The 26,144-nt window shown below is 42.6% G+C and overlaps 1 protein-coding gene across 3 annotated transcripts; it reads right to left on the bottom strand.

Moving 5' to 3' along the window:
- Window positions 1-1,270: 1,270 nt before the first annotated feature.
- Window positions 1,271-26,144, bottom strand: LOC309835106 (uncharacterized protein C8orf76). Of its 3 annotated transcripts, none has more exons than XM_082674417.1 (6): window positions 26,003-26,144; window positions 22,943-23,038; window positions 22,087-22,230; window positions 17,173-17,630; window positions 6,914-7,046; window positions 1,271-2,407 (listed from the first exon to the last, which is right to left on the bottom strand). In XM_082674417.1, exons 1-6 carry the CDS (start codon window positions 26,117-26,119, stop codon window positions 2,360-2,362), a joined length of 996 nt encoding a protein of 331 aa, XP_082530543.1. In that variant the 5' UTR covers window positions 26,120-26,144; the 3' UTR covers window positions 1,271-2,359. The 3 variants fall into 3 exon arrangements, with proteins under 3 accessions (XP_082530543.1, XP_082530541.1, XP_082530542.1); XM_082674415.1 differs by lacking the exon at window positions 1,271-2,407 and adding an exon at window positions 2,487-2,818; XM_082674416.1 differs by lacking the exon at window positions 1,271-2,407 and adding an exon at window positions 2,487-2,788.

Here is a 26,144-nt window from a genome sequence, read left to right as displayed (position 1 = left end):
CGGGGAAAGACGAGAAGCCCCTGGGAGCCAAAGGCTGTGTCGTGAAGGGCTTGGCAACCACGGTCCCTTTGGGCTCTATCCTGCAGGCCACCCACAACCAGACCATCAACTCCACAGTAACCAGTGTCTCCATGGCAACCACACAATCCCTGTCCCCTAACAGGACCCAGTAAGTGATTATTAATGACTCAATGGAGGGATGGGGGGCAGTGGGGAGCGGTAAAGGGGTTTCCATACTTTTTAATGGTTCCTAAAAATTGAAATGCCTGTTAAATATACAGTCTTTTGTTTCACATTAGAGATAAATGACTAAACCTGCAATTGCTAGTCATGTTCTCACTCATACTAAAAGAGTCTCAAACTACAAACAAAACCAGACCTTCGTCTGTTTTGGGAAGGGGCCTGGGAAAGGGAGAAACGAGCTGGTGAAGTGGATGGGAAATCCTGATGACTTCACCTTTTTGCCCAGGGCTGGAATTTTCTTCCCTCTACTGAGAAAAAAAAAAAAAATTAAAAGCTGTGTGGGACTACTGGGCATATACCCTGAGAAAACCATAATTCAAAGAGAGTCATGTACCACAATGTTCACTGCAGCTCTATTTACAATAGCCAGGACATGGAGACAACCTAAGTGTCCATCAACAGATGAGTGGATAAAGATGTGGCACATATACACAATGAAATATTACTCAGCCATAAAAAGAAACGAAATTGAGTTATTTGTAGTGAGGTGGATGGACCTAGAGACTGTCATAAAGAGTGAAGTAAGTCAGAAAGAGAAAAATAAATACCATGTGCTAACACATATATATAGTACCTTAAAAAAAATGTTTCTGAAGAATGTAGGGGCAGGACAGGAATAAAGACACAGACGTAGAGAATGGACGTGAGGACACAGGGAGGGGGAAGGGTAAGCTGGGACAAAGTGAGAGAGCGGCATGGACATACATACACTACCAAATGTAAAACAGATAGCTAGTGGGAAGCAGCTGCATAGCACAGGGAGATCAGCCCGGTGCTTTGTGACCACCTAGAGGGGTGGGATAGGGAGGGTGGGAGGGAGGGAGACGCAAGAGGGAGGAGATATGGGGATATATGTATACGTATAGCTGATTCACTTTGTTATAAAGCAGAAACTAACACACCACTGCAAAGCAATTATACTCCAATAAAGATGTTAACAAAAAGAATGTAACATTGAAATGTAATTATAATAATTTACAAAGGCATAAACATTTTTATTTATTTTTATTTATTTATTTTTGGCTGCTTTTTGGTTCTTCGTTGTTGTGTGTGGCTTTCTCTAGTTGCGGCGAGCGGGGGCTACTCTTCGTTGCAGTGTGTGGGCTTCTCATTGCGGTGGCTTCTGTTGTTGCGGAGCACGGGCTCTAGGTGCACGGGCCCCAGCAGCTGTGGCACGTGGGCTCAGTAGTTGTGGCTCACAGGCTCTAGAGCGCAGGCTCAGTAATTGTGGCACACGGGCTTAGTTGCCCAGCGGCATGTGGGATCTTCCCAGGCCAGGGCTTGAACCTGTGTGCCCTGCACTGGCAGGCGGATTCTTATCCACTGTGCCACCAGGGAAGCCCATAAACATTTTTAAAGAAAATAAAATATTAGCCACGGGGGAAAAAAAAGTTATGTGGGACAACACTTGATGAAGTTTTTGGTCTATTACTAAATTTCACTTCTCATAAGGGAGCTCTTCCACCCTGGATAATTCAAGTAAGCCTTTTGCATTTGAAGATGATGTGGCTGAAAGGAGAGGATAATCACCTGAGACAGAGCTCCATGGGTCTCGTGTTTCTGTACATCTTGTGAGCAAGGCACTTACAGCCCTTCATTCCAGACTATCTTCTCAACAATGCTTGCAAAGTAAACACCCTTAAAAAAGAGAGAGTGTTCTCCCCTGGAGCACAGGGCAGGCCTGCTTACTGTTCGTTATAAAGGATCTGCATCTCCTAAGCTCAGGGTTCCTCTCCTATAACGCACCCCACTGCACGTACACTCTTTCGTTTGGGCTCATGTGTGTCACGTGCCTTGGGACTTGGAGGCAAAGGAACTGATACAAGTATGCTGAAGCTTATCCTGTTCCCTGGGCCACGAGTAATCAAGTCTCCTGCAGCATCTATGACACTGGCAGGTTAATGCGCGGGCTGACAGGTGTGGTACAGTCTCAGAGCCTTCGCAGACCTCGAGGCACCCTTCCTGGAAATGGTTTACTATCACACTGTAGCATTCTTGGTCATTCTTGATGAATTTACCTAAACAACGTAATACTTACATCGCTGATTATAATACAATAACTGTTTTTAAAAGACAATAAAATCTGTAAGTCTCTTTTATACACTTTCCCAACAGATTATCTTCTAAAGGGGCAGTAGGCCTCACGTAAGTGAATGACAGAAATCTAAAAAGAAAACAAAAAACCAAAAAACTGAACACAGTAGAAATAAGCTGGGAGAGAAGCCATTTTTATAAGACATAAATAATTGTTTTTAATTCAGTATATTCCATGATTAGCAGTGGATTCTGTCTGAAGTAAACCAGCACAATTAATACAAGATGTTTTGTTCTGTTTTGAAAGGGGCCACTAAACCAACATCCGTATCTCTGTATGGAACTGATTTTCAAAGGGACAGAAGTGGTCTTTGATCTTTCTGAACCACTTGTCTTCAAATTCTTTCGAAGACGCGATCACCAAGGCAGTCAGGGCTGCAGGGCCAACACACTTCACCTCTGTGTGAACCTCATCTCTTATTTTTTCTGGGACGATATCTTCACCCATAACCTGCAGTAGGAGGGGAAAAAAAAACCAACCCTGTCCCAATAACAGGGGAAGCAGACACGGAATGATGGGATGAAGACCACGCTATTTATCAAGTGTAAATGATTTCGTACAGAGGATTTCTTTAGCAGCTAGGTGACAACTCTAGCAATTCAACATATCGAAAGGATGTTTATTCAGAAGCAGTGATCCAAGACCACATTTGTAAAACATCCCCTACTTCCAGTCTCATCTTCCCCTGAGCAAACAAATCACCAAAGCACTAGCATGGCAGCAGTACCGTTCAGGCTACAGGGAGAGACAGTCAACCTTCTTATGTCATATGGAGCACCTGCAGCTGACAAGAATATGCACCACCAGTGATCCTTCCTCCTTGTAAACGACAGAAAAGCAGTGCGTGCACAGAATGTAACTGCTGCTGTGTAGAGAGCACAGATCCCTTCTCTTAGAAGTTCTCCAAAGAAGTCAAAGGCAGCAAACAGTCGAGCAGCAAGTAGCTGAGTCCACACTTCCCTGATACAGAGAGACTCCATCCCTCCAGAAAGGTTACCACAGCAACCTCAGGGACTTAAGAGCATGCCCCGCACTCTGAAGGCACAATACTGCTCCCTACTGGTCAGATCCAGGTCCAGGTTCTGCGTTAGCTTCTCTTTGACAAGACACCCACAAAGTTAAGTTTGTAAGAAGCTTGCATCTGAACTCGCTAAGTGATCAGCCCACCTTTGGTAAAGGACAGTGAACTAAAATTAAGTCCCAAAACATTTCCCACGATTCGGCATGAAAAGTTAGGGAGCCATTTGGCAGGGATGTTGTAGAGGGAATCTGTCACTTGGATTTGGACTAGATGGTCCCTAGGTTTCCTACAAACCCTGAGGTCCTATGTGTCCATGAATACTCAAATTATGACGGATTAGAAACCCACTCAAAGAACAGGTTCCACTGGCTTTAAATCTTCAAAGACTACTTATTGTTTGAGGCTAGAGCTGACAGGATGAACAGCAAGCAACTGTCAGGATTTATTAAGGCATGTTATTTTCATCAATTCAAAGACAATTTTTGGTTTTGTATTTTAACATTTCTGAAATCAAGATGTATCTTATACCCACTGGTGTGTCACAGTGTAAAGAGCATCTTGTTTTTCTTTTAGTGGCACATCAAATAATTATGTCTCTTAATGACTGATGACTGCTTGGACTCAATGAAATACAGTATTTTAAAATCTGGGGTATAACACCAAAAGTGTTTTTTTTTTAACTAAAAAAAAAAAGAGGGGCTTCCCTGGTGGCGCAGTGGTCGAGAGTCCGCCTGCCAATGCAAGGGACATGGGTTCGTGCCCCGGTCCGGGAAGATCCCGCATGCCGCGGAGCAGCTAGGCCCGTGAGCCATGGCCACTGAGCCTGTGCGTCCGGAGCCTGTGATCCACAACGAGAGAGACCACAACAGTGAGAGGCCCACGTACCGCAAAAAAAAAAAAAAAAAAAAAGAGAGAGAATGGAATAATAGTAATACTCAAACAATGCAATATTCCAAAACGCAGGCTCGGCAGGTATATCATTCACAGGTGTCAGAAAATCTGCAGAAGTCTTTGGCCAAATAAAAACTTAAACTTCTATATATCAAAAGTATCATAAACTTCAGAAAATACTGAAATACTGTATTTATAAATACAGTATTTATATAAACAACATATAAAAGGTTAGTAAGCCTAGTGTAGAAAGAGCTCTTAAAATTAATAAGAAAAGCAGAAACATATAAATAACGAAGAAAAAGCATGACTAGGTATTTCACAAAATATAAATGGCCAATGAATGTGTGAAAAAATTGTTCATTTTATTAGTAATCAAATAAACAGTAATATTAAAAAGCGCTACTTTTACCAATGAAAGTACAGATTTTAAAAAGTAATAATATTAAGTTGTTCAATATAAAATTCTGGTTTTATGGTCAAAATGATTGAATATTGACAATTTCACATGGTTCAACCTAATACCTAGGTTTGGAGAAGGAAAATCAGTATTCTCATATGCTGCTGGAGGATATATAAACAGAACCAACCTTTCTTCTCTCTTTTTTTTTTTTTGGCCACACCGCGTGACTTACAGGATCTTAGTTCCCCAACCAGGGACAAACCCGAGCCCTCAGCAGTGAAAGCGCAGAGTCCTAACCACTGGACTGCCAGGGAATTCCCGGAACCAATCTTTCTCAATGACAATTTGGAAACATGCTTTGAGGCTTTAAAATGTTCATATACTTTAACCCAGTGATTCTATTTCCAGTAATCTATTCTAAAACAAACACAAAAACTGATTTTTTTTTTGCAAAGACTTATTAAAGTCGGTACTGAATATTTGTTAAATGTCCAACATAGGACTTAAGTAGATAAATGATAGCTCATCAAAAGCTGTAACTGGACTACTATCCAATCATTAAAAATTATGCACTCAAATAATATTTAAGGATACAGTGTCATGATCATACCACAATGTTAGGTAAAAATATCAGCCTATAAAACAAAATGCAGTTTGGCAGTTCCTCAAAAAGTTAAACACAGAATTACCAGATGACCCAGCAACTCCATTCTTAGGTAGATGCCCAAAAGAATTGAAATCAGGAACTCAAACAGATACTTGTATGCCAATGTCCATAGCAGTATTATTCACAAAAGCCAAAAGGTAGAAAACAATGCAAGTGCCCATCAACAGATGATGAATGGACAAATAGGATGTGGGGTGTATGTGTACACACACACACAATGGAATATTATTCAGCCATAAAAAGGAATGAAGTTCTGATACATATGGAAGAACCTTGAAAACATTATGCTAAGTGAAATAAGCCAGACATAAAAGGACAAATATTGTATGATTCCACTATTTGAAATATCTAGCACAGGCAAACTCATAGACACAAAAAGCAGATTAGAGGTTACCAGAGGTTGGGGTAGGGTTAAAGTGTTTCTATTTGGAGCGACGAAAACGTTTTGGAAATAGTGCTGGTGGTTGCACAACATCGTGAATGTAACTAACGCCACTGAATTGTACACTCAACAGCAATTTAAAATGGCAAATTTTATGTTAGATATATTTTTTATCACCAAAAAAAAAAGAGGGGGAAGGGGAACTGTTATAACATTAAAGAGATGTAAGGGACAAAAGAATCAAACACAGTATGTGGACCTTATATGGACCCTAATTCAAATAAAACAACTATAAAAAGAAAAAAGTATGTAATTAAGAAATATTTAAGGATACAGGGTCATGCTCATGTCACAATGTTAAGTAAAAGTAACAGCACAAAATGAAATGTACATTATCATCCCAAAGAGGGCCCAGACATTTCTTTTTTAAAAAGCTATTTTAAATGCAGGTATTTCCCATGCATTTTCCAGGCAGAGGACTACTATTCCAGTCACACATGGGGAAGAATATGAAGATGTTTAAGACACCTTGTAAGGATGTCTCACTTATAAGGAACTTAAAATCTAGCTGAAAAGATAAGACATTTTTAAATTTTTGAGGGGCCCCACAGAGCTATCTAATTCCAGCAATCACTCTCTGAGTTCAGAGAGAAACTGCCACAGACCAAGTTAAAAAAAAAACCTGACATCTGAATTTCTCTGCAACCATCAAAGTAGTAACAGGGTGGAGCAGAAAGAAAATGGACTTGGAGCTGGATGGGTTCCAAACTAGTTCTGCCACTTAAAATCTGACCTTAGGGCAAGTCACAGCCTCTATGAGCCTCACTCCAGCTCCCCCCATCCCCCAGGCTGTTCTGAGGATGAACAGGAGAAAAAACAGACAAAAGAGCTGCCCAAATGTCAAGTCACTCATTCATTCACTTATTCAGCATTCACAAATCAATTACCGGGCATTTCTGATGTTCAAGCAGGCAGGTACTAACAAGCACTGACAAGTAAACGAAACACAGCCCCTGCCTCACAGCACGCTACTGCTCAGAGGGGATGAAGAGGCCACTTTCGGGGGTTAAGTGATCAAAAGGCACGTAAAGGAGGGAGACAGAAGTCCTTCAGAAGACGCGATTTGGCCCTGTTTTTTAAAAAATGGTCTCGGAGCCAGGAAAAATATCTATGATACTTTGTTTCACATAAACCCTAGAGGACACACTCACCTCTGCTATCAACAGCAAAGTGTCTTCTTTGAAGCTGAACCCTTTCATTTTAGCTTCAATTTCCTGCTGAGTCTTTAAGTTCCTCTCCAAAGCAAACGATGTTTGCTGAGATTGGGCGAGCTGAAGCAAAAGCCTGAAAAACAGAAAGTCCCAATGTGTAGGCTCACATAAAGGACAGCAGTGAGGACATGTTCATACACAGCACTGGAACTGGGCTGGATGTGAGTCCAACTCGGCCAAAGAGAAGGTCCTCACCTTCATTTGAATCCTGAAAGCTCCTTACTCTCAACAAATTGCCCAACTTTACACTGGAGAGTTATCTTTTCTAAAATTCATAGACCAAAACTTCTCAAAGGAATCTTTACAGAGCAAGCCTCAAAAGAGCTTCCTGTAGAAGTCAAGTGATTGAAAAGCACAAACAATGCAGAGTGAAAAGAACAAACCTCCCCATCAAAGGCTCCTCCCAGAAGTGTCAGGATGTAGCTCTCTGAAGTCGGTGCTCTATGACCCTTCCATCTCCCTGGGCCTCAAGGACTAACAGGATCTCTAGCACGCTTCCGTTACCCACAGCAGGGCCATCCCCTCCACGGCCCTCGCAGGGCCACTCTGCACCTGGCTCACCCCGGTCTCCCCGTCACGGTCCTGGCCTGGTCTCCTCTTCTCTCCTCCCACACCTCCTGCTCTTCTCTGTTTTCTAAAATGCTGACTGCAGATTTTTCCAATTCCCCTCAGGCCTCACTGCTACGTCCAGAAGCACTCAGCTCTCCTGTTCACTCACTTCCTGCCTTGAGAAATGCCCCCCACACTACTCTAGGCATTGAGGGACGTTGGTGAGCAAAACAGACAGGTTTCTGCCTCAAGGAACAGAAGGAGAGCAAAGCACAAGCAAATAAGATCACCACAGGCAGTGACGAAGACTATGAAACAAAAACTCAAGACAGGGTGGACGAAGCGTCCACCTCAGACAGGGCAGTGATGGAAGGCTTTTCTGAGCTACCGCTCAAGCTAAGGCTCAGATGGTGAGCAGCCAGCCGCAGGCTCACGGCGGGAAGAGGGCTTGGCCAGGGGAAGGGGGCCCTGCCAGAAGAACCAGCTTGCCGAGTCTGGAAATCAGGAAGATCTCTGTGGCCGGAACACAGCCAAGAAGAAAACAAACTGTAGTGAAAGAGGAGAAAAAGACAGGCAGGGCCAACTCACATAAGCCCCTGCAGGCCACGGAAAGAAACGTGGAGTTTACATAAGTGCAATGGGAAGCCGCTGGAGTTTTATAAAAGAACATGACCTCACTGGCCTTCACTCTGACTCTTCACATCACCTTACCTGGCCTCTGGAGGCACTTATACGCGTGGCCTCTTTATGTCCTTGCTTTCTCTCTCTTGCTCCTGAAGTTACCTGAAAATACAGCTTACCCTTGCTGCCTCCATTTCATGTTCATTCACCCTCAGTCCTCTGCAGTCTGCCTTGTCACCGCATCGCTACTGAAAGTGCCTTCTCAAAGGTCTCACAAGACCTCTCGCTTTCAAAGCTTCTCACCCCATCTGATCGCTGATCTTTCCTAGAGCTCAACCTCTACACTTCCCTTCTTCTGAGCTCAGCTCCCACTTCTAATGGAAAACTCCAGCTGGATTCCCACCCTCGATCCGCTCTGCTCTCCAGCCCTGTCCTGTCTCAGTGGAGGCACCAGCATCCGCCCTCACGCACAAGGCAGACTCTTCAGGGTTGTCTGACCCTTCTGTCCTCCCCTCCCCACCCCGGCCTACCCACACATTCAGCTCGTCACCAAGTCCTGTCTGTTCCACCCTCAGTGCCATCCATTTCCCCTTGTGATTCTCAGCGCACTGTGCTAGGTCAGGGCCTCGGCACCATCCACTGATTGGTCCACAGCCCCTTCCCTTGTGTCCCTGGATCCAAACTCCTTCCTCTAATACGTCCTCCTAGCCACCAGATCTCCCTCGAAATCCGAGCTCTTGTCACACCACTTAAACATTTAAATATTCTTCAGACCTTCGGCATAAGGACCAAACTCTTTAAGATGACATTTAACACCCTGTGCTAATAAAAACAAAACAGCAGAAGTACAACATTTACCAAATGTTTACGCACAATGCATACTACAGTAAGTGCTTCAGATACTTTAAACCTCACAACTCTACAAAGTAGCCATTTCCCCCATTTCTCCATCTGTCAAGATGAGGAAACTGGAGACCGGAGAGCTGAAGTAATTTGTGCAAGGTCAGACGGTGAGTGAACAAGTGCAGAAGTCCAGGCTAATTCCCTCAATAACAACGATTTATTAGGTCCCTTAAAATGGGATCTGACTCCAAGGTCCTGCCTCCTGCTCATGACGCTGTTCTGGTCTCAGGGTCCACAGCCCACCTCTCGGTCTCCTGCCACCAAAGCTGCTCTCACTGCACCGGACCACGTGACACCACCATGCTACACCAGCCCTTCCACTCCTTGGGCCGTGCTTTCTCTCTCGCAAGATATCCTGGCAAGAACACAGGCTCTGGAGTCAAAGATCTGGGTCCAGATCCTGGCAGCACTTCACAGCTGCGCCACCTTGGGCATGATTCCAAATCAGCTCCCCAGTCTGTACACTGGGATCCCAACATGCACCCCAGAGAGTGGTGAGGGTTAAAATGAAATAATGGATACACAGCATCGAGTACATTCGTCTACACAACTGACAAATGTTCCCAGGAGCCCCATTCCATCTGTGGAGGTCCTTCTTCCTGCCACTCTGCACAGCTCCCGGGTACTGGTCCCTGAAGGGTTCTCTGCCACTGACACACTGTTTAGCACCTGTGCTGCTGGGCACCGACTGCACATATGTTTTCCTCAATACACTCAGTAGTGTAAGGAAAGGGACTCTTTTTTGATGATCTTTATGATCCCAGGCCCCAGCAGGTGCCTGGAACCCAGATGTCATTCAATGCACTTCTGAATTAAAGTGATATAGGCAATGCTAAATAAACATCCGCTGAAGGAAGTTTAAAATCTGCCAAATAGATACCGCTTTTCAGTAAGACTCACTGTTAACATCAATATTTCTTGAATTCTTCAGAGTTAAAAAAAAATAAAAATAAACAAAACAAAACCCAATGCTATGTTTTTTGGTATTATCTGAGACCTAACAGAGTCTGTTTCTCTCATAAATTACAGAACTGGTCCAGTGTACTCTCCCCTCTCCCTAAACTCTTATACACTATGGATCCAAAACCATGGGAGTCCCTGAACCATGGGAATTCCCTGTAGAATGAATTAAACGTTGTTTATTTGTGTTATTAAGAATGATTTGAACACACGAGCAGATTTCCTTCTTCGGTAGCTTTCTGTGGAATGTGAGTGAAAAATTCCTTCTTTAAAATATCGTTTCCCCTGTGTGCAAGCACAGGTCACTATCCACACCTCCCCTCCTGGGAGCCTGTGCAGCCCACCACTGCAAGGGTCCCGGGATCCAGGGACAACTTCCCAGGGAGAACACACAGCGCGCCTCATGCTGATGCAACTTCATGCTGGCCTCTGCTGCCTGCTCGCCCTGCAGCTGTACCCCTCCCTCCCCCACAGCCTGAGTGAGCCAGAGCCACCGAATCAGCTGCTCCTTTAACCCCGTCCTGTCTGAGCGAAGAATAGAAGCCTGAAGGCGACCTACACACAGAGGCGGGGCCAAACCCAATGGTGAACCCAGGGAGCTGTGAGAACAAAGAAGAGAAAGGGAAATCTCTCCCAGCAGCCTCAGGAGCAGCGGATTAAATCTCCACAATCAACTTGATGTACCCTGCATCTCTGGAATACCTGAATAGACAACGAATCATCCCAAAATTGAGGCGGTGGACTTTGGGAGCAACGATATATACGTATTTTTCCCTTTTTCTTTCTTTGTGAAGGTGTATGTGTATGCTTCTGTGTGTGATTTTGTCTGTATAGCTTTGTTTTTACCATTTCTCCTAGGATTCTGTCCGTTTTTTGTTTTTTAATTACTTAAAAAAATTTTTTTTAATAATTATTTTTTTTATTTTAATAACTTTATTTTATTTTATCCTCTTCCTTCTTCCTTTCTTTTTTTTCTCCTTTTTTATTCTGAGCCGTGTGGATGACAGGCTCTTGGTGCTCCAGCCAGGTGTCAGGGCTGTGCCTCTGAGGTGGGAGAGCCAAGTTCAGGACACTGGTCCACAAGAGACCTACCAGCTTCACGTAATATCAAACGGCGGAAATCTCCCAGATATCTCCATCTCAACGCCAAGACCCAGCTCCACTCAACGACCAGCAAGCTACAGTGCAGGACGCCCTATGCCAAACAACTAGCAAGACAGGAACACAACCCCACCCATTAGCAGAGAGGCTGCCTAAAATCATAATAAGGCCATGGACACCCCAAAGCACCCAGCTGGACGCAGTCCTGCCCACCAGAAAGACAAGATCCAGCCTCATCCACCAGAACCCAGGCACTAGTCCCCTCCACCAGGAAAACTACACAACCCACTGAACCAACCTTAGCCACGGGGGACAGACACCAAAAACAACAGGAACTACGAACCTGCAGCCTGCGAAAAGGAGACCCCAAACACAGTAACTTAAGCAAAATGAGAAGACAGAGAAATACAAAGCAGATGAAGGAGCAAGGCAAAACCCCACCAGACCAAACAAATGAAGAGGAAATAGGCAGTCTACCTGAAAAAGAATTCAGAAAAATGATAGTAGAGATGATCCAAAATCTTGGAAATAGAATAGAGAAAATAAAAGAAACGTTTAACAAGGACCTAGAAGAACTAAAGAGCAAACAAACAGTGATGAACAACACAATAAATGAAATTAAAAATTCTCTAGAAGGGATCAATAGCAGAATAACTGAGGCAGAAGAACGGATAAGTGACCTGGAAGATAAAATAGTGGAAATAACTACTGCAGAGCAGAATAAAGAAAAAAGAATGAAAAGAATTGAGGACAGTCTCAGAGACCTCTGGGACAACACTAAACACACCAACATTCGAATTATAGGGGTCCCAGAAGAAGAAGAGAAAAAGAAAGGGACTGAGAAAATATTTGAAGAGGTAATAGTTGAAAACTTCCCTAATATGTGAAAGGAAATAGTTAAGTCCAGGAAGCACAGAGAGTCCCACACAGGATAAATCCAAGGAGAAACATGCCAAAACACATATTAATCAAACTAACAAAAATTAAATACAAAGAAAACATATTAAAGGCAGCAACGGAAAAACAACAAATAACACACAAGGGAATCCCCATAAGGTTAACAGCTGATCTTTCAGCAGAAACTCTGCAAGCCAGAAGGGACAGGCAGGACATATTTAAAGTGATGAAGGAGAAAAACCTACAACCAAGATTACTCTACCCAGCAAGGATCTCATTCAGACTTGACAGAGAAATTAAAACCTTTACAGACAAGCAAAAGCTAAGAGAATTCAGCACCACCAAACCAGCTTTACAACAAACGCTAAAGGAACTTCTCTAGGCAGGAAACACAAGAGAAAGAAAAGACCTACAATAACAAACCCAAAACAATTAAGAAAATGGTGACAGGATCATACATATCAATAATTACCTTAAATGTAAATGGATTAAATGCTCCAACCAAAAGACATAGACTAGCTGAATGGACACAAAAATGAGACCCGTATATATGCTGTCTACAAGAGACCCACTTCAAACCTAGGGACACATACAGACTGAAAGTGAGGGGATGGAAAAAGATATTCCATGCAAATGGAAATCAAAAGAAAGCTGGACTAGCAATTCTCATATCAGACAAAATAGACTTTAAAACAAAGACTATTACAAAAGACAAAGAAGGACACTACATAATGATCAAGGGATCGATCCAAGAAGAAGATATAACAATTGTAAATATTTATGCACCCAACACAGGAGCACCTCAATACATAAGGCAAATACTAACAGCCATAAAAGGGGATATCGCCAGTAACACAATCATAGTAGGGGACTTTAACACCGCACTTTCACCCATGGACAGATCATCCAAAATGAAAATAAATAAGGAAACACAAACTTTAAATGATACATTAAACAAGATGGACTTAACTGATATTTATAGAACATTCCATCCAAAAACAGAATACACATTCTTCTCAAGTGCTCATGGAACATTCTCCAGGATAGATCATATCCTGGGTCACAAATCAAGCCTTGGTAAATGTAAGAAAATCGAAATTGTCTCAAGTATCTTTTCCAACCACAACGTTGTAAGACTAAATATCAATTACAGGAAAAAATCTGTAAAAAATACAAACACATGGAGGCTAAACAATACACTACTAAATAACCAAGAGATCACTGAAGAAATCAAAGAGGAAGTCAAAAATTACCTAGAAACAAATGACAATGAAAACACGACAACCCAAAACCTATAGTATGCAGCAAAAGCAGTTCTAAGAGGGAAGTTTATAGCAATACAATCCTACCTCAAGAAACAAGAAACATCTCAAATAAACAACCTAACCTTACACCTAAAGCAATTAGAGAAAGAAGAACAGAAAAACCCCAAAGTTAGCAGAAGGAAAGAAATCATAAAGATCAGATCAGAAATAAATGAAAAAGGAACGAAGGAAACGATAACAAAGATCAATAAAACTAAAAGCTGGTTCTTTGAGAAGATAAACAAAATTGATAAACCATTAGGTAGACTCATCAAGAAAAAAAGGGATAAGACTCAAATCAATAGAATTAGAAATGAAAAAGGAGAAGTAACAACTGACATTGCAGAAATACAAAGGATCATGAGAGATTACTACAAGCAACTATATGCCAATAAAATGGAAAACCTGGAAGAAATGGACAAATTCTTAGAAATGCACAACGTTTTGAGACTGAACCAGGAAGAAATAGAAAATATGAACAGACCAATCACAAGCAATGAAATTGAAACTGTGATTAAAAATCTTCCAACAAACAAAAGCCCAGGACCAGATGGCTTCACAGGGCAATTCTGTCAAATATTTAGAGAAGAGCTAACACCTATCCTTCCCAAACTCTTCCAAAATATAGCAGAGGGAGGAACACTCCCAAACTCATTCTACGAGGCCACCATCACCCTGATACCAAAACCAGACAAAGATGTCACAAAGAAAGAAAATTACAGGCCGGTATCACTGATGAACATAGATGCAAAAATCCTCAACAAAATACTAGCAAACAGAATCCAACAGCACATTAAACGGATCATACACCATGATCAAGTGGGGTTTACTCCAGGAATGCAAGGATTCTTCAATATACGCAAATCAATCAACATGATACACCATATTAACAAACTGAAGGAGAAAAACCATATGATCATCTCAACAGATGCAGAGAAAGCTTTCGACAAAATTCAACACCCATTTATGATAAAAACCCTCCAGAAAGTAGGCACAGAGGGAACTTTCCTCAACATAATAAAGGCCATATATGACAAACCCATAGCCAACATCGTCTTCAATGGTGAAAAACTGCAACCATTTCCACTAAGATCAGGAACAAGACAAGGTTGCCCACTCTCACCACTATTATTCAACATAGTTTTGGAAGTTTTAGCCACAGCACTCAGAGAAGAAAAAGAAATAAAAGGAATCCAAATTGGAAAAGAAGAAGTAAAGCTGTCACTGTTTGCAGATGACGTGATAGTATACATAGAGATACTAGGATCTTTAGCATCCTAAAGATGCTACCAGAAAACTACTAGAGCTAATCAATGAATTTGGTAAAGTAGCAGGATACAAAATTAATGCACAGAAATCTCTGGCATTCCTATACACTAATGATGAAAAATCTGAAAGTGAAATTAAGAAAACACTCTCATTTACCACTGCAACAAAAAGAATAAAATATCTAGGAATAAACCTACCTAAGGAGACAAAAGACCTATATGAAGAAAATTATAAGACACTGATGAAAGAAATTAAAGATGATACAAATGGAGAGATATACCATGTTCTTGGATTGGAAGAATCAACATTGTGAAAATGACTATACTACCCAAAGCAATCTACAGATTCAATGCAATCCCTATCAAACTACCACTGGCATTTTTCACAGAACTAGAACAAAAAATTTCACAATTTGTATGGAAACACAAAAGACCCCGAATAGCCACAGCAATCTTTTTTTTTTTTTTTTTTTTGCGGTTCGCGAGCTTCTCACTGTTGTGGCCTCTCCTGTTGCGGAGCACAGGCTCCGGACAGGCAGGCTGAGCGACCATGGCTCACGGGCCCAGCCGCTCCGCGGCATGTGGGATCTTCCCGGACCGGAGCACGAACCCGTGTCCCCTGCATCGGCAGGTGGACTCTCAACCACTGCGCCACAGGGAAGCCCGCCACAGCAATCTTGAGGAAGAAAAACGGAGCTGGAGGAATCAGGCTCCCTGACTTCAGACTATACTACAAAGCTACAGTAATCAAGACAGTATGGTACTGGCACAAAAACAGAAATACAGATCAATGGAACAGGACAGAAAGCCCAGAGATAAACCCACGCACATATGGTTACCTTATCTTTGATAAAGGAGGCAACAATATACAGTGGAGAAAAGACAGCCTCTTCAATAAGCAGTGCTGGGAAAACTGGACAGCTACATGTAAAAGAATGAAATTAGAACACTCCCTAACACCATACACAAAAATAAACTCAAAATGGGTTAAAGACCTAAATGTAAGGCCAAACACTATCAAACTCTTAGAGGAAAACATAGGCAGAACACTCTATGACATAAATCACAGCAAGATCCTTTTTGACTCACCTCCTAGAGAAATGGAAATGAAAACAAAAATAAACAAATGGGACCTAATGAAACTTTAAAGCTTTTGCACAGCAAAGGAAACCATAAACAAGACGAAAAGACAACCCTCAGAATGGGAGAAAATATTTGCAAATGAAGCAACTGACAAAGGATTAATCTCCAAAATTTACAGCAGCTCAATATCAAAAAAACATACAACCCAATCTGAAAATGGGCAGAAGACCTAAATAGACATTTCTCCAAAGAAGATATACAGATTGCCAACAAACACATGAAAGAATGCTCAACATCATTAATCATTAGAGAAATGCAAATCAAAACTACAATGATATCATCTCACACTGGTCAGAATGGTCATCATCAAAAAGTCTAAAAATAATAAATGCTGGAGAGGGTGTGGAGAAAAGGGAACACTCTTGCACTGTTGGTGGGAATGTAAATTGATACAGCCACTATGGAGAACAGTATGGACGTTCCTTAAAAAACTACAAATAGAACTACCATACGACCCAGCAATTCCACTACTGGGCATATACCCTGAGAAAACCATAATTCAAAAAGAGTCATGTACCAAAATGTTCATTGCAGCTCTATTTACAATAGCCAGGACATGGAAGCAACCTAAGTGTCCATCAACAGATGAATGGATAAAGAAGATGTGGCACATATATACAATGGAATATTACTCAGCCATAAAAAGAAACAAAATTGAGTTATTTGTAGTGAGGTGGATGGACCTAGAGTCTATCATACAGAGTGAAGTAAGTCAGAAAGAGAAAAACAAATACCATATGCTAACACATATATATGGAATCTAAAAAAAAAAAAAAAAAGGTCATGAAGAACCTAGGGGCAAGACGGGAATAAAGACACAGACCTACCAGAGAATGGACTTGAGGACATGGGGAGGGGGAAGGGTAAGCTGGGACAAAGTGAGAGAGTGGCGCGGACATATATACACTACCAAATGTAAAATAGATAGCTAGTGGGAAGCAGCCGCATAGCACAGGGAGATCAGGTCGGTGCTTTGTGACCACCTAGAGGGGTGGGATAGGGAGGGTGGGAGGGAGGGAGATGCAAGAGGGAAGAGATATGGAGACATATGTATATGTATAGCTGATTCACTTTGTTATAAAGCAGAAACTAACACACCATTGTAAAGCAATTATACTCCAATAAAGATGTTAAAAAAATATATATGTATGTATCGCTTCCCCCTTTGTCAATGTTTTATACATTTAATTTTCTTTCCTAATTTTAATGGCTGCCAATTTTAACCTTTTATCTTGAGTGATGATACAAGTTGTATTTTTGAGCAAACATAGTTTTGTTTTTAAATCTTACATGCTAAAAGGATGCATTCAAAGGATTCTATCTAGACCATGGGAAAAATCTTAAAAACATATACTAAGTGTGTGGCCTAGAATTTTTAGAAGCTTAAAATTAGAAAAATAAAACCTTTACTCTGAGGTTAGCACCATGTGTGTTTAATTCACTCTTAGCTTACCTGGTTCGTATAAAAGAGGCACAGGCTTTCATCTGAGTTTCTAGCAACACTGCTGCTCTCTCTTCTGCCATACAGTTTTGAATATTTTTTAAAGCTTTCTCATTCTTCTGGTTATTACCACTGCTCGTTTCCACAGATAACGCAGAGCTCTCGGGCAACATTTCAGGGAAACACAAAAGACAGTCTTTTCCTGAGTGGGGACAAGAGGATTTGATAGCCTTGTCACTCGAGGTGAAACTGTTCTGTTTCTGAGATGACGCAAGCAATGCTGCAAGCACTGGCTCCAGATTCAGGTAAGCCTCTCCCAATCTGCCCCAGTTCCAAGGATTAAAGGGATGCAAAGAAATCAGTTTCTGTAGGCAGAAAATTGTTTTCTCCAAGTTCTGCAAACTTGAACAAATAGCAAACTGGAGGTAGAGCACAGTGGTTAAATGGTCTGTGTTAGTTGCCTTATTTTCCTAAGGAGAAAAAAAAAAGATTAGGAAGTTTAAACTATGGAATGTTTCCCATATAAAAATGAAGATGCCTAAAAATCCAAGTTGTACATGTTATAAATGACAAGTAGCCACACAAGTAGGGTGAACTAAATATTTTTCAATAGATCTCAGTTCAAAACCATAAACCTAGAGAAATATAAACTAACCTAACAAAATAATCACCAGTCATTCCCAAACACCCTAATGTCACAACAGTCACATAATCCAGGTGATAGTGGCCTGGCAAAGTTCAGCACCAAAAACCTCTGTGTCGGTTTATTTTCCATTTGTATTATAATCTTTATTGTCTTCAGCCAGATATCTGAAAGACCCAAGCCAACTTTTTTATACCCTGTGCTAATGGTTCCATTTTAATATTCCAGGCTTTCTAAAAATCCAAATCGTAATTTCCTTGAGGATTCAAATGGACTCTATTTCCAAATTTTACTTGGCCTAGATATCCTAAACAGGATGGCCCTGCAGCTCTCAGTGTTTCGTGATGCATAACTGAATCCAAATGCCCTCTCTGGTAACTATTAGCAGGGCCAATTATTTCTGGCTGGAGGGGATTGCTTGGTTTCCTTCTGATCAGAAAATCCTTTTCAAGTCTCCTTAATCAGAGCCATCACCTCTTGCCTAACTTGCCAAATGGCAAAAGCCCTGTGGGTTAGGGAAACAAGCCTCCTTTTTCTAAGTTAAAGTCTGTAGAGATTCAGTTCATTTTAAGTCTAAGGAAAACCTGGCCTACTAGTATTCAGATCAAGCCCCTGCATAGAACTGAGCAAGAAATATGAGTAAAACTACCCAGCATGGGGCTTCCCTGGTGGCGCAGTGGTTGAGAGTCCACCTGCCGATGCAGGGGACACGGGTTCATGCCCCGGTCCGGGAAGATCCCACATGCCGCGCAGTGGCTAGGCCCGTGAGCCATAGCCGCTGAGCCTGCGCGTCCGGAGCCTGTGCTCCGCAACGGGAGAGGCCACAACAGTGAGAGGTCCACGTACCGCAAAAAAAAAAAACCAAAAAAAAACCTACCCAGCATGCAGCTGGAAGAAACTGGCTGACCAGTGAGTGAAAGCTTGAGGAGGATTCTAAGTATTCATATATTGAGTGAAAAGACAGGAAATAAAGCCTCATGTAACCTATTCAGTCATACTATACCTTCCCGATGACAGATCTGATCTGGTTTTATTATTACTATTGTTCAGTATTCTGTCCTTCCCCAGAGACCATTAAGTTCCAGAAGTTTTTGTTCAATGCTGAATTCCTAGTAGAGCACAGCACCTCAGACATAACAGATGTCTAATAACTGTTGAGTAATACATCTTTATGTTTTTTATTTATAATAGTGAAAGCAACGCGAATAAACTACCTACAGCAAACGCCACCTTTCCTCTACAGTCTATAGTGCTCTCTACTGTTTACAAACATTTTCAGATTGCGGAAGCAAGTATGTGGTGGGGTAGGGTGGAGCACGCAGACCATGGTTTTGATGGCCTAGCTAGTAAAGAACTCTCTGGAAACTACATTCCATTTAAACGAGTTTGTGTGCACAGTACTGCAACTCCTTCTATAATGCAATGATGACGACGAGAGTTAACATTTACAGAGCGCTTACCATATGCCAGACACTACTCTAAGTGCTTTACTCATTTAATCCTCAAGACAATCCTTTAAAATAGACTCTACCACTATCCCCATTTTATAGTTGAGGCAACTGAGTCCTAAGAGAGAAGTCAGATAAGCTGCCTGACGTCACACAGCTAGTAAGTAGCAGAGCTACGATCGGTCCCACTAGAAGTCACAGAATAAAGGTACTTCAGAAGAGCTGACGCGTGTTAGCTGGCTTAGGATTCTCCCACTAGACACTAGGTCAGCAATGTATGGGCAGAGTATGGACATGGTTTTCTGTCTCCTTAGCACCGAACCCAGAACTGCACACATGGTAAGACTGAAATAAATGTTTGTGAAGTGATAAATGGAAAAAAAAGTCAGTAACTGTCAAAAAGCAGTTTCCTTAACACAGTTTATCACATGAGCCTATCAGCCGCTATAAGATGTTTAAACTATTTGTTTAAGAAATAAGTTCCAGGGCTTCCCTGGTGGCGCAGTGGTTAAGAACCCACCTGCCAATGCAGGGGACATGGGTTCGAGCCCTGGCAGGGAAGATCCCACATGTGGAGCAACTAAGCCCGTGTGCCACAACTACTGAAGCCCGCGAGCCTACAGCCCGTGCTCTGCAACAAGAGAAGCCACTGCAGTAAGCAGCCCGTGCACTGCAACAAAGAGTAGCCCCTGCTCGCCGCAGCTAGGGAAAGCCTGCACACAGCAACGAAGAACAAATTTTTTGCTGCACTGGCAGCCAAAATAAAAGAAAAAGAAAGAAATAAGTTCCATTACAAATTTTATCCAAAAATGATTAAGAAGAGAGGTGAATAAACTTCAGTAGAAGTTGTGAGCATAAAATGTTCATATCCTGCTGGGCACTCCAAGACTCACTGTGTTTTGTTCAATGCTGGGTCATGACCTGCCCACTCCAGAGCACGAGGGGGCAATAACCACTGGGACAAAACCCAGAAACGGGCCGGAGCGAGTAACAAGAAGAGGGCCTACAAGTAGGGAAAAAGAAAACAAAACACAGGGCATCAGGAAATGAGAAAACCATGCAAATGGGCAGGCTCCACTGAGATCATGTGAAGAGACCCAAAGAAAGGGGTGAGACCTATTAGCCTATGCTGCCATTTCTTCCCCAACACTCCTGCCCACCAGGATGCCCAGCAGCCCAAGGACCAGTTCTCAAAGTCCTGACAGAGGAGCTGAAGGTGTTCTGACTGGTCCTTCCTCCTGCCTGGTAACTATCCCAAGCTCTGGATGGCATCTGCTGGCAACAAATCCTTCTCTGAGCCACAACAGCAGAGACTCACTAAGCTAGAAGGAACCAGAGAGCCAGTCCAGCCCCTGACACTAATCCACCTGTCACTGCTTTCGGTGGTCTGGGGGGGAGACAAAGCACAACAGTGATATGCAGATGATGTGAGGAAGAGAGAGGCGATGGGAGAGCAGAACAGTGAGGAAGGATGGGTGACTGATGTCTAGAAAAAGCAACTGAAAGAACCGAAGTTGCTGTTAATTTTCAGACCAGGGAGACTGAACACCATTAAACCCCGCCAAGTTCACTGTGTTCACGCCATGTGCTTCCTTAACAGGGTAATCTTATCTTCCAGCTTAAGAATTAACCCACAATTAGTAGAGGGGAGAAAAAGAGTGAACAAAACACAGCTGTTTTCCATGTTCCGAAGACAATTACCACCAAGGGTTCCTCTCACTGCAAGAGGCTGAGGTCCTATGCAATGAACCCCGGCAAGCAAATTGTGGGATTTCTCTTAGTTAATGAAACGGAGGAGGACAACTCAATTGGCTGCGTACTTCAGGCTGACCTCTGGTCAACGAGATCCACAGGATTCAAGATCAGAGCCTCAGTGCCTCATGAAGTCCCTCTGAGGAAGAAAACTGGTCATCTATAAACTAGGACTGGTCGACTTAGACTTGTCCCCATATAAAATTTACACTAAAAACTGTAGGTGCTTTAATCTGAAAACAAAAACAAGCAGGATATAGAATTGCAAAAAACCCTGCTTTTATTAAATTCCTTAAAAAAAATTCTGCAGACTCCATTTAAGAATAAAAAGGATTAAGCTTGGCCTAGTATGATATTTAGTCATTTTTTGGGAAACTTTTTTCCTGTTTATAAAAGTAATATATATTCATTGTAGAAATTTTGGAAAATAAAAATCTAAACAACAACAAAACACCTAAAGAAGAAAACACATCACATAATCCTTCCACTCTGAGTATTTACTCCTAACAAGAGTAAAAACCTTTGCAAGTGAGACTTCCACGGTGGTCCAGTGCTAAAAAGTCTGCCTTCCAGTGCAGGGAATGTGGGTTCGATCCCTGGTCGGGGAACCAGGATCCCACATGCCGCGGGGCAACTAAGCCCGCACACCGCAACTACTGAGCCCGCGCTCCTCAACTAGAGCCCATATGCTCTGAAGCCTGTGTGATACAACTAGAAAGAGAAAAAAACTGCACACCACAACTAAAGAGAAGTCCGCACACCTCAATGAAAGATCCTGCATGCCGCAACTAAGACCCGACACAGCCAAAAAAAAAAAAAAAAAACCTTTGCAAGTGAGATTTTCAGGCAACGAAAAATTCTGAGCATAACACAGGAAAAAATATTACAAGCAAATGATTATGTCTAGACCTCCAAACTGTTCATCATAATAAAGTTCTTCCACCACTGACAATTTTCTTCTGCTTATCCAAACACACAGATTTAGCTGCAACAAGTTGTCTTTTGTTTTGTTTTGTTTTTTACAAAATAAACCATTCAGCCATCCTAGGGAAGCAAATGGAAATACGCACAGAAACCACTCACCAAGTTTGTAGCAATCTCCAGGGCTTCCTCGTGCCTCCCCAGGTGAACGAGACACCGAGCCTGGCCTTCCTGGACATCCCTTTTCATGGCAAAATTCGTAGATGGCAGTTTTTCTGAGATACTGGAATACTCCTGCAGTGCTTTCTGGCAAATATTTGTTAAATAAAGGAAAATGAAGGGAAGGGATGAAAAGAAAGGCAGAAAACACAGTAGAAAAAGAATTCAGTCATGGGGGTGACGTGTTTCCTAGGCAGAAGGTAATGTTATAACTGAGCCTACAATGAACTAAAGGAAGACTTGAGCATTTTAGTCAGTACTCTTTTTCTGAAAGGTAGAGAAAAAATGGCTGGAGACTATAAATAAAGCATTCTGGAGCCCAAAAGACCAGAATGTGAATCCTGGGTTTGCCACTAACTTGCTGTATAACCTTTTCACCTCAGCAAAATAACAACAGGACTCTTGTGAAGATGACACGAAGCCTCTAAATAAAGCAAGCTGACAACTAATCTAGTTGTTAGTTCTTTCCTTTTCTTACACATTTTCGGGTGCTTTGTTCCTGTGGCCCCATGAGGTATCTGTGCTAGAGGTTCCCACATAATTAGGAGATACAGAACCTGGGGAAACAGACCTACAAGGATCCCAACAAGCTCTCTATACTGGAGTTACAGGAAACAAAACAAATTATACAGAGCTAGAAACTTGGGATTCTAAGATTACAAACACATATCACAAAAGATTAAATTCATCTTCACAAACAACACACTCATAACTCAGTATACTGTTATTTAAATATACTGTAATGGACAGAACAAAAGCCCATTTCAAGTAGTGCAGTCTTCTATATGTTAAATTCTACCTGATACTCCTGCCGTCTGTAGGCCAGGTCCCCTTTGAATTTCTGGATAGTCAGAGCTTCAACATCATCATTGCTCCCCGTTTCTTCATAAAACCACTAGAAATTGTGAAAACAGCATATTATAGAGAATGAAACTACACTTTTCCACCCCCTACTCAGAAGCAATTTCCCATTTATAATTGATTAAACCTCAAAAAAGACATAATTCTTCAGGATAAGACTCAGGAAAACACCTGACAAAGAAGAATGACAATTCTAACGGTGGCCCAGTTTTTATGAAAATTATCACAAGTAGTAAATATACCAATAATACAATACCTCTTAACTAAAACACAAAAGTATATGGTTTTATCTACAGCATTTCCAATTTGGGGTTGTGATGCTTGGGAACCTACATTGAACTAGCACAGTTCACGATGGTTCTTTAGACTGAGATGTTTTCCTGCAGAGAAATTTTTAGGGTGGATGGAATAGGGATTGACAACTCTTTACGGAGAGGACACAGAAAAGAAGAACTGTCATTATAGTGCTACTATGAAAGTGTAAAAGTCAAAAGTAGAATCGACGCAAAGAGGAAATAGAGATGAAGGCTGAAAGGTGGCTTCCGTGCAATCAAATGCCAAAGTGCTATAGGAGAAAAGTCTCAGGAAATGCCCATCTGGAATATTTTATTCACTTTTCTACTGATTTAAACCCTATGGATAGATCTTTTTTGATTATTGCATAAAGAACATTAAGATGAGAAAACACGAATGACGAGAAGCACTGTGTGCCAGTTTTCCAGCTCCAAAGTATCTCATCCTCCCCCCCTCCCACCTTTTTAAAAAAATGTTTTTATTTCTGGCTGCATTGGGTCTTTGTTGCTGTGCATGGGCTTTCTCTAGTTGCAGCGAGCAGGGGCTACTCTTCGTTGCAGAGCACAGGCTCTAGGCGCGCGGGCTTCAGTAGTTGTGGCTCACGGGCTCTAAAGCGCAGGTTCAGTAGCTGTGGCACACGGGCTTAGTTGCTCTGCAGCATGTGGGATCTTCCCAGATGAGGGATTGAACCCGTGTCCCCTGCATTGGCAGGCAGATTCTCAACCACTGTGACCTCAGGGAAGTCCCCCATCCTCCCTTTTACTCAGAGTAAAACACACTGAGGCTGAATGAAGTCAGTTACACACTATTATTAATTCAAACGTAACTGCATTTGTGATGGTTCCACCATCACATCAAAATTTCTTGGTTCTATTTCTAAAAGAGTTGCTTGGGTATCATTGCCCCCCTGTTAATTAGTAATATCGTTAATTAGTAATCGTTTCCCTCCTTAGCCTGATTCATCATTGTGGAGAAAGCTAGCAACCACTGTTTTTCTGTTCTCCCTGAAGTACTGTGTAACCCAACAACAGCCTATATACTGAACCCATTATTTTCCTTTGCACTTTATTGCTCTCCAGTCACATACTCTATTAGATTATCAGCCAATCCCAACTTCTTGAACAATAACTGAATAACTGCAAACCTCCATCCAATGTTCATCATCCTACCGGGAAATGATCAAGCAAAATTGGCTTTCAAACGCAAGAGCGCAGATGGGGATGGCTTTAAATACCCCATTCTGATAAGAGTAGGAGGGAAAAGCTGTGAACAAGGGTGAGACTAAGAAGGGAAGTGCTGGTAAGGCAAAACACCTGGTCCCACACCAAACAGGCAGGGAACACAGATCTTCTAACCCAAACTCCTGGTTTTACACTTGGGGAAACCAAGAGGACTTGAATGGGGCCTGAATTTATGAGCAGTTACCATTTACCAAGTAAATTCTAATGACAAGTGATCTGGGGATTTTACTTTATAAGTATACAGCATACCACACCCGGCGAAGTATTATCTCATTCCACTCTCACAATAAACCTGTGAGCCAGCAAACATTATTTTTTCTCAAATGACAAATAAGGAACTGACACTTTGAAAGGCAACCGGTAAAGCCAACGCTGGAACGCAAGGGTCCTATCTCACACCCGTGGCTTTTTAATGCGGTACCCCATGACTTTGAAAGCCCATTCCCCGCTTTTAGTCTACACGATCAAGTACTAAAGGTCACTCTGAAAGACTGCATGTGGCAAGGAGAAAATGTAAGTGAAATAAAGCAAGCATAAAATTCAGTAATTTCTGAGTGCCTGACATCTGCAAGTACAAGGGTTTTAAGGAAAAATGAGACAATACGTGTCAAGGAACCCTGCCCAGTGCCTGGAACACTACCTGATAAAAAGGAATTATTATTGGTGAGATGAGATTTACACACATAAAAGAATACCAGGTTAATAGTCTACTTATTCAAAATATTCACGGAGTTCCCACTATGAACAAAAACTGCCAGGCACTGTGGAGGACATAAAGTTAAGCACGCACGCTCCTGTGATCATTAAGCATTCTGGGTCTAAGAGTTTGATGAGATACTGACAAGTGCTTTAATAGGTAAAAGAGGGAAAAGGAGTCAAAACAAAAATATGTGGTTGGAAGGGGGAATCAGAAAAGACTTCTTGGAGGAGGTGGCATTTAAGGTGCGCCTTGAGAAATGTCTATAATTGAACGATTGTGACCATCTGAACGGGGTTAACATGGGCAGGGGGAACTCAGTGAACAAGGGCAGGCCCGTGGGTCGGGCGTCACGGTTCAGGGAGCAGACAACACTGAGGTCTGAAAAGTGGGCGGGGGCTGGATTTCTGGGGGCCCTGACTGCCCGGCAGCAGAAGCAGTGAAGTTCCACGGGAGCAACTACAGATTTTAGAGCAGGGGCGTGAGGCCAGCGAGCCTCCGGGAGGCAGGCCGGACGCCAGGTGCGAGTTGATGGCCGACGGCGCGGGGATTCCCTCGGGGGCAGAGGGGGCCGGGCCCAGCCGGCTGCGGCTCGAGTAGGGGAAGGGACACCAGGGAGTCCGCGTGGACGCAGGACTCGTGCCGGGAGGGTTTGGGTTCGGGCGTAGGCCACGCGGCCTTGGGGCGTCTGAAGCGCTGTCGGGCCGGGACCCGGGAGCGCGAGGCCCGGGGGCTGGGATGAGGCCGAGAGGCCCCGCTTTCTCACCTGCGGCTCGCAGAGCTTGGCGCGGTAGGACGCAAGCGGTGCAGGCCGCCTCTCCCGCCTCTCCTCGAACACCGAGTCCTCGAACTCGCCGCCAAGCAACCAGCAGCCGGTTTCCATCGCGCGCCCAGGACAGGAGCATCGA

The sequence above is a fragment of the Grampus griseus genome (genome assembly GCF_964374135.1).
Source record: "Grampus griseus genome assembly, chromosome: 17".
NCBI classification, from domain to species: domain Eukaryota; kingdom Metazoa; phylum Chordata; class Mammalia; order Artiodactyla; family Delphinidae; genus Grampus; species Grampus griseus.
This window is presented reverse-complemented; position numbering and strand designations above follow the sequence as displayed.